Genomic DNA, 18,517 nt, shown 5'->3' with positions numbered 1-18,517 from the left:
GCCGTCCATTTTAGGACTTCCTCATTGCTCCTCTCAGCACCTTCATAATAATGTTATTATTTATTTATTTAGCGTCAATTGGTTCACACAAAACCCTTAACACTCTACACACCATACACAGAATTAGCAAATCAGTTCATCCCAAAACAGGAGCAGTACATCAACTTTACACATATACATCACCAAATAAGTAACTTCTAAAATCCTTTTCAAACACATTTCCAGTATTTACATTTACTCATTCAGTTAATATACTACATTTTTGCAAGGTCAATTAATATTTTGTTCCATTGGTTAAACGGCATGCTTGAAAACACAATTGATCTGGCCAGACCACGAATGACCACAATGCATCAATTTGCATAACTCTGATGTCATGGACTCGTCTGCCAGACAGTCACATAGAGTCAATAAATGTCTCGTGATTTCCAGTTCCTTCGCACACAGCCCATAGCACCTATCAGATCTGCTGATCCCTAGCCAGGCGCCAGTTAAGATTAGATAACAATACTCGTCATTCCAAAATATGTATATCCTATTTAGATTTATATAAGGCAACACAACAATCCTAGTGGGTCACACCCGTGTTTATTGTTTACAACACTTTTAGAGATAAGCATGTGTTTTGCACCTTAGAGTACAGGAACCCTTGAGTTTGGTAACATTACTCCTATTCGTCATTCTAATGTGTGATGTGTGAAGAGGAGTGTGCGAGGAAGAGCAATGAAGGCTGATGCATGAGGAGAATGACTCAGGACGGGGTTGGATGTCTGAGGAGGAAAACAGGAGGATGTCCTACATTGGATACTGTACAGCTTGCATGCCCCCACACAGTATCAGCATCATGACATGCCCCTCCACCAGCTCACACCTCCCTCACCGTATCAGCATCATGGCATGCCCCTGCCCCAGCTCACACCTCCCTCACAGTATCAGCATCATGGCATGCTCCTGCACTAGCTCTCACCTCCCACACAGTATCAGCATCATGGCATTCCCCTACACCAGCTCACACCTCCCACACAGTATCAGCATCATGGCATTCCCCTACACCAGCTCACACCTCCCACACAGTATCAGCATTATGGAATGCCCATGCACCAGCTCACATGTCCCCACACAGTAACAGCGGCATGGCATGCCCCTGCACCAGCTCACACCTCCCACACAGTATCAGCATTATGGCATGCCCCTGCACCAGCTCACGCCTCCCAAACAGTATCAGCATTATGGCCCAGCTCACATGTCCCCACACAGTAACAGTGTCATAGCATGCCCCTGCAGCAGCTCACACCTCCCACACAGTATCAGCATTATGGCATGCCCCTGCAAAAGCTCACACCTCCCACACAGTATCAGTTTATGGCATGCCCCTGCACCAGCTCACACCTCCCACACAGTATCAGTATTATGGCATGCCCATGCATCAGCTCACTTGTCCCCACACAGTATCAGCATCATGGCATGCCCCTGCACCAGCTCACACCTCCCACACAGTATCATCATCATGTCATGCCCCTGCACCAGCTCACATTTCCCACACAGTATCATCATAATGGCATGCCCCTGCACCATCTCACATGTCCCCACACAGTATCATTATAATGGCATGCCCATGCACCAGCTCACATGTCCCCACACAGTATCAGCATCGTGGCATGCCCCTGCACCAGCTCACACCTCCCACGCAGTATCAGCATTATGGCATGCCCCTGCACCAGCTCACACCTCCCTACACACTATCATCATCATGGCATTCCCATGCACCAGCTCACTTGTCCTCACACAGCAACAGCGTCATGGCATGCCCCTGCACCAGCTCACACCCCCCACACAGTATCAGCATTATGGCATGCCCCTGCAGCAGCTCACACCTCCCACACAGTATCAGCATTATGGCATGCCCATGCACCAGCTCACATGTCCCCACACAGTAACAGCGTCATAGCATGCCCCTGCACCAGCTCACACCTCCCACACAGTATCAGCATTATGGCATGCCCCTGCACCAGCTCACACCTCCCACACAGTATCATCATAATGGCATGCCCCTGCACCAGCTCACACCTCCCACACAGTATCAGTATTATGGCATGCCCCTGCACCAGCTCACACCTCCCACACAGTATCAGCATCATAGCATGCCCCTGCACCAGCTCACACCTCCCACACAGTATCAGCATCATGGCATGCCCCTGCACCAGCTCACACCTCCCACACAGTATCAGCATAATGGCATGCCCCTGCACCAGCTCACACCTCCCCACACACTATCATCATCATGGCATGCCCCTGCACCAGCTCACATTTCCCACACAGTATCATCATCATGTCATGCCCCCGCACCAGCTCACATTTCCCACACAGTATCATCATCATGTCATGCCCCTGCACCAGCTCACATTTCCCACACACTATCATCATCATGGCATGCCCCTGCACCAGCTCACTTGTCCTAACACAGTATCAGCATCATGCCATCCTCCTGCAGCAGATGTCATCATCATCACTTTTTCACATGATAGAATAGCCTCTAGTTCTATTAATTAAAATCTGTACAAAAATACTATGTGAATAAAATTGGAGTAAGAAAACAGTTGCTTCTTTCACACCCTACACTAATCAGGACAAAGGGCCTCATTACACGAACGGCAGTAAGGGTTAATGGTCACCGTTAATGGTACCGGTGACCGTTAACCCTTACCGCCTTACTACGAGGTCCCTTTGCGGTTGGAGACTTTAACGCCTGCTTTTTGCAGGCATTAAAAACCAACCCGCAAAGGGACCAGGGAGCTAATTACGGTACCGCAATTTGCGGTGCCGTAATTAGCACCTTCCCCATTCCCATTATGCCCTATGGGGCAAAAATGGGAATGGGGAAGGGCTATGGGGAAGGGGGAATTACCGCCCCACCAACCTTGGAATAGGGTGGTAATTCCCCTTTCCTCCAAGGCGGTGCCGGTATTTTACCGGTAATGACCAAGGTGCTAATAGCTATTGCTAATAGCACCTTGGTCCACCGCCGTCCGTGTAATGAGGCCCTAAGCACACATACACCCTCACTGGCCTGTGTTATGCATTGTAAAGCTCACAGCGTGCACCCACGTGTAGCCTTCTTGGCATTCTAGGAAGGAGGGAAGAAATAAGGACAGGAGCCCAGGATCACAGAAAAGCCTTTTTAAAGAACCACGTGTTTAGGGGGTGCCGGAAGGAGGAGATGTTCTGAGCAGAACAGAGGATACGGGTGCCAGCCCAGAGAAAGCTCTCCCTCCTTTGCGAGACCAGTTCTATTAGGGCACCTTCAAAAGGAGGTTGCTGGCAGAATAGGGGAGTCATAAGGCAGAGCAAGGCTGGAATTGGGAAGCAAGAAATGAAGGTCCGTAAAAAACATTGGTGGAAAATGGAGAGCACCTTGGCATATTTGATGGGGAGACATTGAAGAGAGCGAAGATGGAAGATATGAGTCAAAGATCTGCAGTTGCCTAATACTGCAAATGGGTTGACCTATGTAAGGGCCTTAACAGTAGTCCAACCTCGATTGGACCATGAAAGTGATGGCCAAATGCGGGCAGGCATGTCAAAGGAAGGCAAGCACCTGTTCAAGGTTTCGCATTTGGTCGAAACAGGCAGAGGCAACTTGGCTTAGAGGGGGGCAAGAGCAACAGAGAGCAGCATGTCCACTTTGCCCACCATACATTCTTTACAAGTGGAACTGGAAGCGGCCCATAGTGGCGGGCAGACATGGTTCCCCCAGGAAAGCTAGTGGTTTCCAACCACCATGATTGCCATTTCTATCGCTATTGAGGTTTGGGCGGTTGGTGCTCATCAAGTTATGGCCGCATGCAACGTTGAAGCTTCACAGCGGCCTCCTGGGTTGCATGTTCTATCAGATGACCAGCTCACTATGATCAGCATAGGGCAATACAAAGAGTCCTAAAGATTGGATAAGATCAGCAAGGGGCTTGAAGTACAGGTTAAAAAGTATAGGAAGAAGCCCTGGGGAACAGCGCAAGGTAGAGGTCTAACCTTAGAGGTCAATGGAGAAAACGCAATTGCTGGAGATTTCTCAGACAGGGACCGTTAACCCCCTCTGGGGCTTTGACATGTGGAACATAGAGAGCAAGACTATCATGAAGAACAGCGTAGCCAGCAGTGTTGAAGGCAGTGGCAGAGGTAACATGATAAGGTCTTTCGGGTCGGGACTATGGTCATGCGAGAAATTATCCTTTACACAGGTGCTGCAGTGAAGACTGACACGTCACTCAAGAATCTTGACTGGTACTGGAAGAAGAGAGCTGGGCCTGAAATTGGCTGGTTTGCGAGGGCTAAGAGGAGACTTTTTGAGCAAGAATTGAGGGTTTGAAGATTTGGGGCACTATTCCTGTGAGTAGAGAGAAGTTTAGTAAGAGATGTATTATAGAAGCCACATTGACAGATGTTCAGCGGTGAATCAGATTTGGCAGCGTTCAAGATACGCTTTGTAGAGTGGACAGGTATAGCGGGAACATGTGGGGCTGGGAAAGGGCACAGGATGGAATGGAGGCAGAGAGATGGGAGGAAGAAGGTGGGACCATAGGGAGGAGCCCATGGCCAGTTTGGGCATTGTATGTATGTATGGGAATTTATAAAATATAGACCTAGTGGAGAAGAAACAGGGCGGCGCACATAAGGGACATACCCAGAGGGTTTACAGGTAGGGTGTGGAGGTTGCAGAGGAGATGGGAGGGGCAGAAGAAGTATGGACGGGAACCCAGAAGGGAGAGAAGTGGAGTGATTATTGATTTGGCATATTATGTTATGTTAATGTGAGTGATTTATGCCATGTACCCCGGCCATGTTCATGGTCTCCAGGCACTCAGGCAGATCTCGAATAACAGGTAAGAGGTGGGTTTGTTAGTGGGAGGAGAGGAACAGCACAAGAGTACTTTGCTGTTCTGTTGGTAGTTTCAGTTTGGAAAAATGGTCATTGTGTGTGGGTTTGCATCTAGGTGGTATGCGTCGGTGGATATTGGGTGCTTGAGTCTGTATGGGAGGTCTTGGGTGCCTGTGACATAAGGTGGATTGAGCGTGTTGTGATTGTGTTAGTTATTGGTGGAGATGTGGAGTTTTGATGTTTGGGATTCTTGTGGGGTTTGTCGTAGCAGTATGTGGGTGTCATATTTGGTGTGTGTGTCGTGTGTGTGCCCGAGTATGGAGAGTTTTAGTAGGGTTAGTAGGAAGAAGGGTGTGATCCATGTGCCATGGTTGCATAGCTTGTTTGATGATTAAGCTGACATTGATTGTGCAGTGGTTAACAATGGTAGGTCTCTTTCACTGTTAGGCCAATCTCCTTGGTGAAAGGGACCTCGGATTCCCAGCGGACCCAGTACTTAGTGATGTACTTCTTTGTACTGAAGCTGCACGCTTCTCATAAATTATGGCTTGGCGTTTTAGGTCTGCAAATCAAAAAGCCATGTTTTAGTGCTTTCACAAAGCTCAAGTGTTTTTCTTTTGTGAATATTTCCTTGGGAAGCGAGTTCCCTGGTTTCGTTGAGATGTTCGAATAGGCTGACTCGCCATATTTCATTAGCGTATATTAGTTGTGTTTAAGTCGAATGTCATTGCTAGATCTCAGGGATCTTTATGGTCTATAAAGATTGTTTCTTGCAGGAATTCTGCTCCTTGGGCGTGAATTGCTCTGTGGACAATGCTGAGTGTTTTGAAATAGATCATTTTCTTGTCTGGTAGCCAGTGTTGGGATCTTAGAGCTGGTGTGATGTGCTATCTCTTGTAGAGTTTAAGGATGAGTATTGCTGCTTCATTTTTATATTTTTGACAGCCAGTGCTCCAAATAAGATTTGGGAGTGGGAGTATTTTACTCCCAATTTTTCAAAGTTGGCAGTAAAATTATTTTTAGGGAGTAAAAATGTAAGTCCAATTCCCAACGAGAGTATTTTATAAGCAAGTAAAAATATGTTTTAACTGAAAAACATACATATTTTTGTAATATTTATTTCTTTGCATCAAGTTATTCATACACATTAAAAGAAAGATACATGTTAATTTTTTACAATCAGGCAGTTAAAATAGCTTTTTTTTCCTGTGGTACTACGTGCACTACTGGTTCAAACATATCCATCGAGCTGTGAGGGTGAAAGCAGGGGCGCAAGAGTCTACATCTCTTTTTTCTATGTATTGTTATGAGTATTTGTACTTCCTATATTCATTTTGTGGGAGTATTTGTCAATTTCTAGGGAGTAAAAATGTCCAATACACCCCGTTATCTATAGGGCTGGTGACAGTTTTTGGGTGTGTTTATTATAGGAAAAAGCAAGATAGCTGTTTGCACGGATCCTGCTATCTAAGATAGAGGTCGAAGCGGCTGAATGTACAGTGAGTTGTTTAAGGAGAAAAAGTTCCTTTTGTGTATTATGGGCAGTGGTAACAGGACCAGAATAGTGGTATATCCGTAATACCCGGAACTCTCCTTCTTTTACTGTTCTCGTGAGGGGAAACTAGACGGGCGGGTGCCTTGATGTTCATGGAGGCGGTGTGGATTACAAAGTAAATAGAAGATAAGTGAATGACTTGGAAAGTCAACACGAATCCAAGAGAAAAGGTTTTCATTCAAACAATGTCTTTGGTAACACCCTGAGACACTCCCATTGAATGTACATTACGTGTTGTGCAGGAGCGGTTATGTTCAAACTGCAATTACAAGCAAAACAAGACAGCACTTAAATAACTAAAAGTGCCAGTGAAATAGACTTTTTGGGTATAGAAAGACTAAAGACTTAGCACAGCATACTTAGCTCTAAGGACTAGAAGCAACATTTAGGGTATTAGCTTATCCTGATAGAAACATGTGGAAGAGTATATACTAATATCATCCTGATGAATGTTACGCTACCCTGGAAAGGGAACTGAAACATGGCATACCATGGGGATGGAGTGAGAGAGACAGAAAAACGAAATCCCAAAGCCTGATACATACGTATTCTTGTGTATATACATCCAGATCTTGTTAAAATGCTTTTGACACATATGGGCAATCATGAAATGAGGATGTACTCTTAAAATACGAATTGTGTGATAAGAGTGTTTTTACAATGGATGTCTAGATATGACTATATTATTTATGTGCACATATATTTGTAAGAAATATGTCTATATATATAACACATTTGCGAACCCAAATGATTTTTAAAGACAGTGGGCCTCATTACACGGATGGCGGTAAGGGTTTACCGGTACCAGTATTTTACCGGTACCGGTAAATCCTTACCGCCTTACTACGAGGTCCCTTTGCGGGTTGGGGAATTTAACTCCTGCTTTTTGCAGGCGTTAAAAATCCAACCCGCAAAGGGACCTCGGAGCTAATTACGGCACCGCAATTTGCGGTACCGTAATTAGCGCCTTCCCCATTCCCATAGAGCCCTATGGGGCAAAAATGAGAATGGGGAAGGGCAATGGTGGAAGGGGGAATTACCGCCCCGCCAACCTTGGAATATGGCGGTAATTCACCTTTCCACCAAGGCGGTGCCGGTATTTTACCGACATGAACCGTGGCGCTAATAGCGCCATGGTTCACCGCCGTCCGTGTAATGTGGCCCAGTGATTCTTGAAATGTAACAGAGCAATCAGACTGGTGTGCAAATGTATTGAGCAGGAAATTGGGAAATAGTATCACCAATAGCATTTTTGGAAGCCGGGACCCCAATCCTCCATCAGAAGTACCTGCGCTTGGGGTGAAATCCCTTTGACAGGCAAGCCACAAACCTACATGACTCCCCACATGCACGTGCCAATCGCCAGAGTTCAGGGTCATTTCACCCTGCAGGGATCATGTTGTTTCGGGAAACCATTTACTGATGGTTAATGTGGCGGGTAACTCACATGGTGGCCACAGCATGGATCTATGTGATTTCCTCGCAGCCATTTCTGTGAGGCCCATTTGCTCGAATTTTTTATTACCACATTTTACTGCAAAAAACGTGGGGGTTAACCCACTGTAGTCCCCTTCACACACCCCACCTTTTAAAATACCTAAACTCAACCCCGTTTATATTTTACAGTAAAATGTGCTAAAATACCTATGAGCAAATGGTACAATGTTCATTCATCGCCCGTTCCTTTTTTCGCCAAGTTTTTTGCAGAAAAATGTCAACTGATTAAACATAAAAACATATGGGGGGTGGGTAAGGCATATAAGCGGTAGGGGTGGTGGGAGGATAGAGAATAAATAAAAGGCAAGGATGGGTTAGGGGGGTAACCCCCCCAAATGAATGAAAAGAAATTCAATTAGTTTTTCAGTGAAACAATTTAGGCAAAAAACTCTGCGAAAAATAAACCGGGGATGAATAAACATAGAACCGAGTAAATGGGCTACGAACAAACTGACCTGCGAGGAAACGGGCTATTACCCACAGCTTAAGACACTGTATTTTGGCTTCCACTGAAGAGCCAGAGGCGCAGCCTCATTGGATCTTGTAATGGGGGTTCTTTAAGGCTGCTCCTTCACCCCAGTTTGCCTTTATTGTGAATAGCTAACTTTGGGGGTTTGGCTCCCCATGTAGCCATTCATGGGAAGCATGAGTGCTAGTGACAGGCTCTCTTCACTGGTGCGTTCCCCCCCCCCCGCGCTGGCTGCCCATATCTTGCCCCATTTGCACCTTGTTTGTTTGACTAACTGTGTTTAATTTACGGGAGCCCTGAAAAGGCTCCCCCATCAGTGTCATTCACCCATATCACCCTGCTGCATGCCAGGTACTCACTAAAACCTATTCAATGGCTATGTATTTTATATGGGATTTTTCCCAACCTGCTTGTCGCCTTTCGGTCGCTTCGGAGCCTTCGGTTTGTTGAGTAGGGTTGGATCGGGGTAGGGGCGTTCTCCGAGTCTTGAACAGCGAGAAATAATGTGTGTTGTCCACCACGCAAAGTAGTACAAATCTTGTCAATTTTTCCAACATAAGAAATCCATTTAATTGCCTCAGGACCAAAAATGAATGTTCACACGTAATCAGAAGTTCGATTATGAGCAAAAGTTATCTCACATCATACACTTCATAATCAATACAGCAAGATGCAGGTTCAGGAATCCAAGATGATGATGGAATGAGCAGGTGGCAATTGGTGAAGAGCACACAGAGCCCTTTGACGAGTTTCCCAGGGGCAGGCGGTTGAACCGTGCTGGCCAGAGTAAAGGGTGACCAATAGCTTTGCCCATGAATACATTTTATAACAGTACCAGGTGGCAAGAACCATAATAATCAGGCACACAATGTTCATGTATGAAGCAGGTACTAGGAACATTGACAAAACATAGGTTCTTTGCATGTAAGGCTTAGCTTATCTGCATGCCAATGCACATAGGAGCTTCCGGATCAAGCGCCTCGAAAATTCGACTCATTGCGATGGTCTAACTCAGGGGTCTGCAACATGTGGCTCTTCTGGTGTTTTGACTAGGACACCCAGGATCCCTCACTGTTGACCATGATGGCTAGGTATGATGGAACGTGTAGTCCAAAATATCTGGCGAGCACAAGTTTGCAGACCTGCAGCCAATGGATAATACTTAAATGAGAGCTCACATTTGTAGTGGCGTCTTCACCAGGATCACATCTAGAAGCATTAAATGGAACCCTTTAATTTTCCGTAATGTACCATTAGCTATTTTTAAAGTATTTTACTTGCATCCACAGGAACCCAGAAATTGCTCATTAAGTAGGTGGACCATGCAATTGAATTCTTTCAGAGTCCTGAAGACGGTGCTGCAGGAGCTTTGTGTCTCCTCGTAGCAAAAACATGTGCTCATTCCTACATGTTTGCTATGGGCTGGCTACAACTGAGCCAAGATTCATAGCGTCCATTAGGAGCATGTAGCCTGAGCTTGGGCTGTGTTTTATTAGTCGACATGTTAAATAGTACAAAGATGGGCACGGAGGATGCGTGTAGGAGGTGCGATGTTGTGTTAGTACATGGACCTTGTTAAACAATATACACATTTATATATGGTTTTCTTGGGAATTATGAGTGAAATGCGGATCCTATCTGATCAATGAATAATATTTGCATGAGTGAAATAAATGTTGTACGCTGGATTTATTGACACGGTTCTTACTTTTTGTGAAGTGATCAACATGCTTCATCTTGCGTTGATATGAACTTCGACATATACTCGGCTTTCTAAGTAGTGCCACAGAACCCGCTTCCCTTGTAATTCCATGCCAGAAATAGACAGGACGGGTTGCCCAGTCCTTAGGTTGGCATAGAGGGGCGTTGCGCCCTTCCAGTATCTGCTGGACAGGTGCCAGGCGTGTACATGGGTCTAGTGGTAGGAGCGCCAGAGCCTAATGGGTTCCCCTCACACCCTAAGTACCAGTACTCCTTGCACGGGTGTAAATGAATACCCTGCTTCCCTGGCTTTGCAATGAAGACAAATGCTTGATAACCCTCTCCGCTAAAAACAAACTTTCCATCTCTCCCATACTTTCCTCTCCCCTCCTCCAAGTCACCCATCTTAGAACCTGCATGGCTCACAGGGGCTCTGGCTAACATTCCTGCAGACCCCCTGCATTTCTTCTTTCATGCTCGGAGTAGCATTGGTACTCGATTGATGTTAGCGCTGGCTGTGTGAGCTTAAGAGCCACTGTAGTCTACTGACTGACCTTGCCTGCCCCCGCTGCGCTTGCGGTGTGGCTCCTCTGGGCCGCGCGGCCCCAGGATGGAACAATGGCTCACTTTCTGTGTGCTGAGTACAGTTCATGAGCATCAATACAGCGCCAGAACAGTGATTTACTTGTTATTCGTGTGTTTCATGCAGCACCAGGCATGTCGCAACATAGTGCTGGATTTTCACTCTGGGTCCTTTTTCTAGGTGGAGGAGCATGGACCGTCTGGGCTGTCAGAGACTGGGCATCCTGTCCTTGATGATGTTGCTATATGGGACCTGCCAGGCATATATACGTAAGTACTACGCTGTCCTTCGCGACATACCTTTCATGCTCATGGCATAATCCTCTAGTGCTGGGAAGGACTGGTTTGGAAAAAGAGAGATTTGCCAGGTTGTGGCTCTCTGCATTGGTGGCTCTGTATAGTGCTCTTTGTGCGCTCTACGCAATGCTCGCTGTTGACTCTGTGCACTGCTGTCCATTCGCTGTGAGCATTGAGCTTTGCTGCCTCTGCGCATTGCCGCTGCTGGCTGTTTGTTTTGCACACTTATGGTTGGGTCTGATACTCATGGTTGGCTCAGACAACGCTTCACATGGTTGGCTGTGGACATGGTTCTTTCTTGGTGCTGTTACGTTGGTCTGTGTCTCTGTACTGGTCACTGTTGGCTGTTCGTGTTGCTCACTGTTGGATGTGGACATGGTTCTCTCTTGGTGCTGTTACGTTGGTCTGTGTCTCTGTACTGTTCACTATTGGCTGTGCGTGTTGCTCACGGTTGGCTGTGCACATGGTTCCTTCTTGGTGCTGTTACGTTGGTCTGTGTCTCTGTACTGTTCACTGTTCACTGTGCATGTTGCTCCTGGTTGGCTGTGGACATGGTTCTTTCTTGGTGCTGTTACGTTGGTCTGTGTCTCTGTACTGATCACTGTTGGCTGTTCGTGTTGCTCACGGTTGGCTCTGGACATGGTTCTTTCTTGGTGCTGTTACGTTGGTCTGTGTCTCTGTACTGTTCACTGTTCACTGTGCATGTTGCTCCCGGTTGGCTCTGGACATGATTCTTTCTTGGTGCTGTTACGTTGGTCTGCGTCTCTGTACTGTTCACTGTTGGCTGTGCACGTGGCTCACGGTTGGCTCTGGACATGGTTCTTTCTTGGCACTGTTACGCTGGTCTGTGTCTCTGTACTGTTCACTGTTGGCTGTGCATGTTGCTCACAGTTGGCTGTGGACATGGTTCTGTCTTGGTGCTGTTCCGTTGGTCTGTGTCTCTGTACCGTTCACTGTTGGCTGTGCATGTTGCTCACGGATGGCTGTGGACATGGTTCTTTCTTGGTGCTGTTACGTTGGTCTGTGTCTCTGTACTGTTCACTGTTGACTGTGCATGTTGCTCACGGTTGGCTGGGGACATGGTTCTTTATTGGTCCTGTTACGTTGGTCTGTGTACCGTTCGCTGTTGGGTGTGCGTGTTGCTCACTGTTGGCTCTGGGTACTTGCCTGTTGTTGGCTTTGCACCTGATCTCTATTGGCTTCTTGCTACTGTGTCTGTCAATTTATGACTGCCTCTCTGTACACGTTTGGCTCTCCGTTGGCTCCATATAGTGCTCTCTGCTATCTCTGAACTTTTCTGGCTTTCAGGTCTACACGCTGTTGGCGGTGTGTATTGCTCGCTGTTAATAGCCCGCTATTGCCTCCATACATTGATCTCAGTGGCCACTGCGTATTGCTTTGGTTGGCTGTGGCGAGTTTCTGACACACAGAAACAAATCGGCAAATCTAAAGCCTGGGCCAGAGTCATCTAGGTACTTTAGCTGAAAAGCCTTGCTCAAGATGTTAAGACCAGGGGCGTCTGTAAGGCTCTTCCTGCTCAGCGAAACAATAGGACAGCTAACGTGAAGCAGACCAACACTGCAATGTGAACGTCAAACATTAGACCACAGGGTCACTGTAATGTTGCCAGTCAGAGCCCTTAACTGTAAATGTCTCTGTGGGAGTCAGATCCTGTTCACTGGCGGCTTCCAACCAAGCAAGCATTCGAGCTGTCCCTAACTGGCAAAAGGGCATGTGTTCATCCTGGAACTCCCACCAGCACGAGCAAAGAGGCACATAGCTCAGCTGACCCAGGAATCCGTGCCGTGACCTGGAAGCGCTTCTTACTGATCAGTGTCTGAGCACTGAACATGTTCCCAACTGTCCCCTTTCACGGAACACATTCAGCCCAGTACTGATACCGCATCATGCATGTTCAGGCGCAGGTAACGAACAGCCACCTTGTAACAGCTTGAACACTACTGACATAATCGCAAGGGTTCCCACACATGCATGGCCGCTGACATTTGCAGCCCTGGAAAATACCTTTTCAGAGTGAGTGCAAGCAGGCCATCGCTCCTCTCCCATGTGAGCTGGCGGCAGCACAAACAGGGTGTCGCCCTTCCAAGATCCATAACACTGGCCTTGCTACACTCTAATCCCTAACCCAAATCCACCATGGCTAACACACAATAAATGGCGCTCTCTATGGGGGCGTCCCAGTGCTCTAGTGTGAGCGCCGGCACTTCCTAGCTCATTGCCCTGGGGAATTGGGATGTGTCCCCCTAGCTTCCCAGTGAGAGACCTGGCCATTGCTCTCTGTTGGCCGTTTGCAATGCTCCCTGTTGGCTTTCTGTACACTGTTCTTTGTTGTTGCTTCTGACTGTTAGCGCGGTGCATTTGTCCCCAGTTCCTCTGTTTCTCTGGGTCTGTACGAAGCTCACCATTCCCTCTGTGCATTGTTCCTTGGATCTTTACACAGCTCACCATTCCCTCTGTACATTGTTCTCTGGGTCTGTACACAGCTCACCATTCCCTCTGTATATTGTTCTCTGGGTCTGTACACAGCTCACCATTCCCTCTGTACATTGTTATCTGGATCCGTACACAGCTCACCATTCCCTCTGTACATTGTTCTCTGGGTCTGTACACAGCTCACAATTCCCTCTGTACATTGTTCTCTGGGTCTGTACACAGCTCACCATTACCTCTGTACATTGTTCCTTGGATCTTTACACAGCTCACCATTCCTTCTGTACATTGTTCCTTGGATCTTTACACAGCTCACTATTCCCTCTGTACATTGTTCTCTGGGTCTGTACACAGCTCACCATTGCCTCTGTATATTGTTCTCTGGGTCTGTACACAGTTCACTATTCCCTCTGTACATTGTTCTCTGGGTCTGTACACAGCTCACCATTCCCTCTGTACATTGTTCCTTGGATCTTTACACAGCTCACCATTCCCTCTGTACATTGTTCCTTGGATCTTTACACAGCTCACCATTCCCTCTGTACATTGTTCTCCGGTTCTCTATACAGCTCACCATTCCTCCTGTACATTTATCTCTGGGTCTGTACACAGCTCACCATTCCCTCTGTACATTGTTCTATGAGTCTGTACATAGCTCACTGTTCCCTCTGTACATTGTTCTCTGGGTCTGTACGCAGCTCACCATTCCCTCTGTACATTGTTCTCTGGGTCTGTACACAGCTCACCATTCCCTCTGTACATTGTTCTCTGGGTCTGTACGCAGCTCACCATTCCCTCTGTACATTGATCTCTGGGTCTGTACGCAGCTCACCATTCCTTCTGTACATTGTTCTCTGGGTCTGTACACAGCTCACCATTCCCTCTGTACATTGTTCTCTGGGTCTGTACGCAGCTCACCATTCCTCCTGTACATTTATCTCTGGGTCTGTACACAGCTCACCATTCCCTCTGTACATTGTTCTCTGGGTCTGTACACAGCTCACCAATCCCTCTGAACATTGTTCTCTGGGTATGTACACAGCTCACCATTCTCTTTGTACATTGTTCTCTGGGTCTCTATACAGCTCACAGGTCCTCCTTTAAATGTATCTCTGGGTCTGTACACAGCTCACCATTCCCTCTGTACATTGTACCCTGGGTCTGTGCACAGCTCACCATTCCCTCTGTACATTGTTCTCTGGGTCTCTATACAGCTCACCATTCCTCCTGTACATGTGTCTCTGGGTCTGTATGCAGTTCACCATTAGCCCTACTGTTTTCCCCCCCTTGGATCTGCAGATTGCTCTCTCAGAGCTCTGTGCATTTCTCTCTGGGTCTGTACATAGCTCGCCATTAGCTCTGCATATTTACCCCTTAGGATCTGCAGATTGCTCTCTCAGAGCTCTGTGCATTGCACTCTGTATCTGTACATAGCTCGCCATTAGCTCTACATATTTACCACTTAGGATCTGCAGATTGATCTCTCAGAGCCCTGTGCATTGTTCTCTGGGTCTGTGAGCAGCTCACCATTAGCTCTACATATTTGCCTCCTTAGGATCTGCAGATTGCTCCCTCAGAGCCCTGTGCATTGCTCTCTGGGTCTGTGAGAATCTCAACATTAGCTCTACATATTTACCCCTTAGTACCTGCAGATTGCTCTCATAGAGCTCTGTGCATTGCTCTCTGGGTCTGCGAGCAGCTCACCATTAGCTCTACATATTTGCCTCATTAGGACATGCAGATTGCTCTCTCAGAGCTCTGTGCATTGTTCTCTGGGTCTGTACACAGCTCACCATTCCCTCTGTACATTGTTCTCTGGGTCTGTACGCAGCTCACCATTCCCTCTGTACATTGTTCTCTGGGTCTCTATACAGCTCACCATTCCTCCTGTACATTTATCTCTGGGTCTGTACACAGCTCACCATTTCCCCTGTACATTGTTCTCTGGGTCTGTACACAGCTCACCATTCCCTCTGTACATTTTTCTCTGGGTCTGTACGCAGCTCCCCATTCCCTCTGTACATTGTTCTCTGGGTCTCTATACAGCTCACCATTCCTCCTGTACATTTATCTCTGGGTCTGTACACAGCTCACCATTCCCTCTGTACATTGTTCTCTGGGTCTGTACACAGCTCACCAATCCCTCTGAACATTGTTCTCTGGGTATGTACACAGCTCACCATTCTCTTTGTACATTTTTCTCTGGGTCTCTATACAGCTCACAGGTCCTCCTGTAAATGTATCTCTGGGTCTGTACACAGCTCACCATTCCCTCTGTACATTGTACCCTGGGTCTGTGCACAGCTCACCATTCCCTCTGTACATTGTTCTCTGGGTCTCTATACAGCTCACCATTCCTCCTGTGCATGTGTCTCTGGGTCTGTATGCAGTTCACCATTAGCCCTACTGTTTTCCCCCCATTGGATCTGCAGATTGCTCTCTCAGAGCTCTGTGCATTGCCCTCTGTGTCTGTACATAGCTCGCCATTAGCTCTACATATTTACCCCTTAGGATCTGCAGATTGCTCTCTCAGAGCCCTGTGCATTGTCCTCTGGGTTTGTGAGCAGCTCACCGTTAGCTCTACATATTTACCACTTAGGATCTGCAGATTGCTCTCATAGAGCTCTGTGCATTGTTCTCTGGGTCTGTGAGCAGCTCACCATTAGCTCTACATATTTGCCTCCTTAGGATCTGCAGATTGCTCCCTCGGAGCCCTGTGCATTGCTCTCTGGGTCTGTGAGATTCTCAACATTAGCTCTACATATTTACCCCTTAGTACCTGCAGATTGCTCTCTCAGAGCTCTGTGCATTGATATCTGGGTCTGTACATAGCTCGCCATTCGCTCTAAATGTTCACCCATTAGGATCTCCAGATTGCTCTCATAGAGCTCTGTGCATTGCTCTCTGGGTCTGTGAGCAGCTCACCATTAGCTCTACATATTTGCCTCCTTAGGATCTGCAGATTGCTCCCTCAGAGCCCTGTGCATTGCTCTCTGGGTCTGTGAGAATCTCCACATTAGCTCTACATATTTACCCCTTAGTACCTGCAGATTGCTCTCTCAGAGCTCTGTGCATTGATCTCTGGGTCTGTACATAGCTCGCCAATAGCTCTAAATTTTTACCCATTAGGATCTCCAGATTGCTCTCTTAGAGCTCTGTGGGTTATCCTCTGGGTCTGCACATAGCTCACCATTAGCCCTACATATTTACCCCCCTTAGGATCTGCGGATTGCTCTCTTAGAGCTCTGTGGATTATCCTCTGGGTCTGTACATAGCTCCCCATTAGCCCTACATATTTGCCTCCTTAGGATCTGCAGATTGCTCTCTGAGAGCCCCGTGCATTGTTCTCTGTGCCTGTACATAGCTCGCCATTAGCTCTACATATTTACCCCTTAGGATCTGCAGATTGCTCTCTCAGAGCTCTGTGCATTGATCTCTGGGTCTGTACATAGCTCGCCATTAGCTCTAAATTTTTACCCATTAGGATCTCCAGATTGCTCTCTTAGAGCTCTGTGGGTTATCCTCTGGGTCTGCACATAGCTCACCATTAGCCCTACATATTTACCCCCCTTAGGATCTGCAGATTGCTCTCTCAGAGCTCCGTGGATTGTCCTCTGGGTCTGTACATAGCTCACCATGAGCTCTACATTTTTACCCATTTGGATCTCCATATTGCTCTCTTAGAGCTCTGTGGATTATCCTCTGGGTCTGTACATAGCTCAGCATTAGCCCTACATATTTGCCTCCTTAGGATCTGCAGATTGCTCTCTGAGAGCCCCGTGCATTGTTCTCTGTGCCTGTACATAGCTCGCCATTAGCTCTACATATTTACCCCTTAGGATCTGCAGCTTGCTCTCTCAGAGCTCTGAACATTGATCTCTGGGTCTGTAATATTAGCTCTACATATTTACTCCTTAGCATCTGCATATATCTCTCCCAGCGCTCTGTACATTAATCTCTGGGTCTGTGAGCAGCTCACCATTAGCTCTACATAGTTACTCCTTAGTACCTGCAGCTTGCCCTCTCAGTGCTCCGCCGATTGTTTTCTGGGTCTATACATAGCTCACCATTAGCCCTACATATTTACCCCCCTTAGGATCTGCAGATTGCTCTCTAAGTGCTCCGTACATCGCTCTCTGGGTATGTGAGCAGCACACCATTAGCCCTACATATTTACCCCTTAGGATCTGCAGATTGCTCTCTCAGAGCTCTGTGCATTGTTCTCTGGGTCTGTACACAGCTCACCATTCCCTCTGTACATTGTTCTCTGGGTCTGTACGCAGCTCACCATTCCCTCTGTACATTGTTCTCTGGGTCTCTATACAGCTCACCATTCCTCCTGTACATTTATCTCTGGGTCTGTACACAGCTCACCATTTCCCCTGTACATCGTTCTCTGGGTCTGTACACAGCTCACCATTCCCTCTGTACATTTTTCTCTGGGTCTGTACGCAGCTCCCCATTCCCTCTTTACATTGTTCTCTGGGTCTCTATACAGCTCACCATTCCTCCTGTACATTTATCTCTGGGTCTGTACACAGCTCACCATTCCCTCTGTACATTGTTCTCTGGGTCTGTACACAGCTCACCAATCCCTCTGAACATTGTTCTCTGGGTATGTACACAGCTCACCATTCTCTTTGTACATTTTTCTCTGGGTCTCTATACAGCTCACAGGTCCTCCTGTAAATGTATCTCTGGGTCTGTACACAGCTCACCATTCCCTCTGTACATTGTACCCTGGGTCTGTGCACAGCTCACCATTCCCTCTGTACATTGTTCTCTGGGTCTCTATACAGCTCACCATTCCTCCTGTGCATGTGTCTTTGGGTCTGTATGCAGTTCACCATTAGCCCTACTGTTTTCCCCCCATTGGATCTGCAGATTGCTCTCTCAGAGCTCTGTGCATTGCCCTCTGTGTCTGTACATAGCTCGCCATTAGCTCTACATATTTACCCCTTAGGATCTGCAGATTGCTCTCTCAGAGCCCTGTGCATTGTCCTCTGGGTTTGTGAGCAGCTCACCGTTAGCTCTACATATTTACCACTTAGGATCTGCAGATTGCTCTCATAGAGCTCTGTGCATTGTTCTC

General features: G+C 47.2%; 1 protein-coding gene across 5 annotated transcripts in view; it reads left to right on the top strand.

The window, feature by feature from the left end:
- Positions 1-18,517, top strand: part of ITGB4 (integrin subunit beta 4) — a 436,088-nt gene that overhangs the window by 187,293 nt on the left and 230,278 nt on the right. For all 5 annotated transcript variants that reach the window (XM_069654756.1, XM_069654757.1, XM_069654755.1 and 2 more), the window contains exon 2: positions 10,859-10,947. In XM_069654756.1, coding sequence (XP_069510857.1) covers positions 10,869-10,947 — 79 coding nt within the window. In that variant the 5' untranslated portion in view covers positions 10,859-10,868. The remainder of the gene's footprint in view (positions 1-10,858; positions 10,948-18,517) is intronic.

The sequence above is a fragment of the Ambystoma mexicanum genome, chromosome 3q (assembly GCF_040938575.1).
Source record: "Ambystoma mexicanum isolate Mex_15411 chromosome 3q, UKY_AmexF1_1, whole genome shotgun sequence".
Lineage (NCBI taxonomy): Eukaryota > Metazoa > Chordata > Amphibia > Caudata > Ambystomatidae > Ambystoma > Ambystoma mexicanum.
Note: the sequence above shows the minus strand (reverse complement) of the source record. Positions and strands in the feature narration are given on the sequence as shown.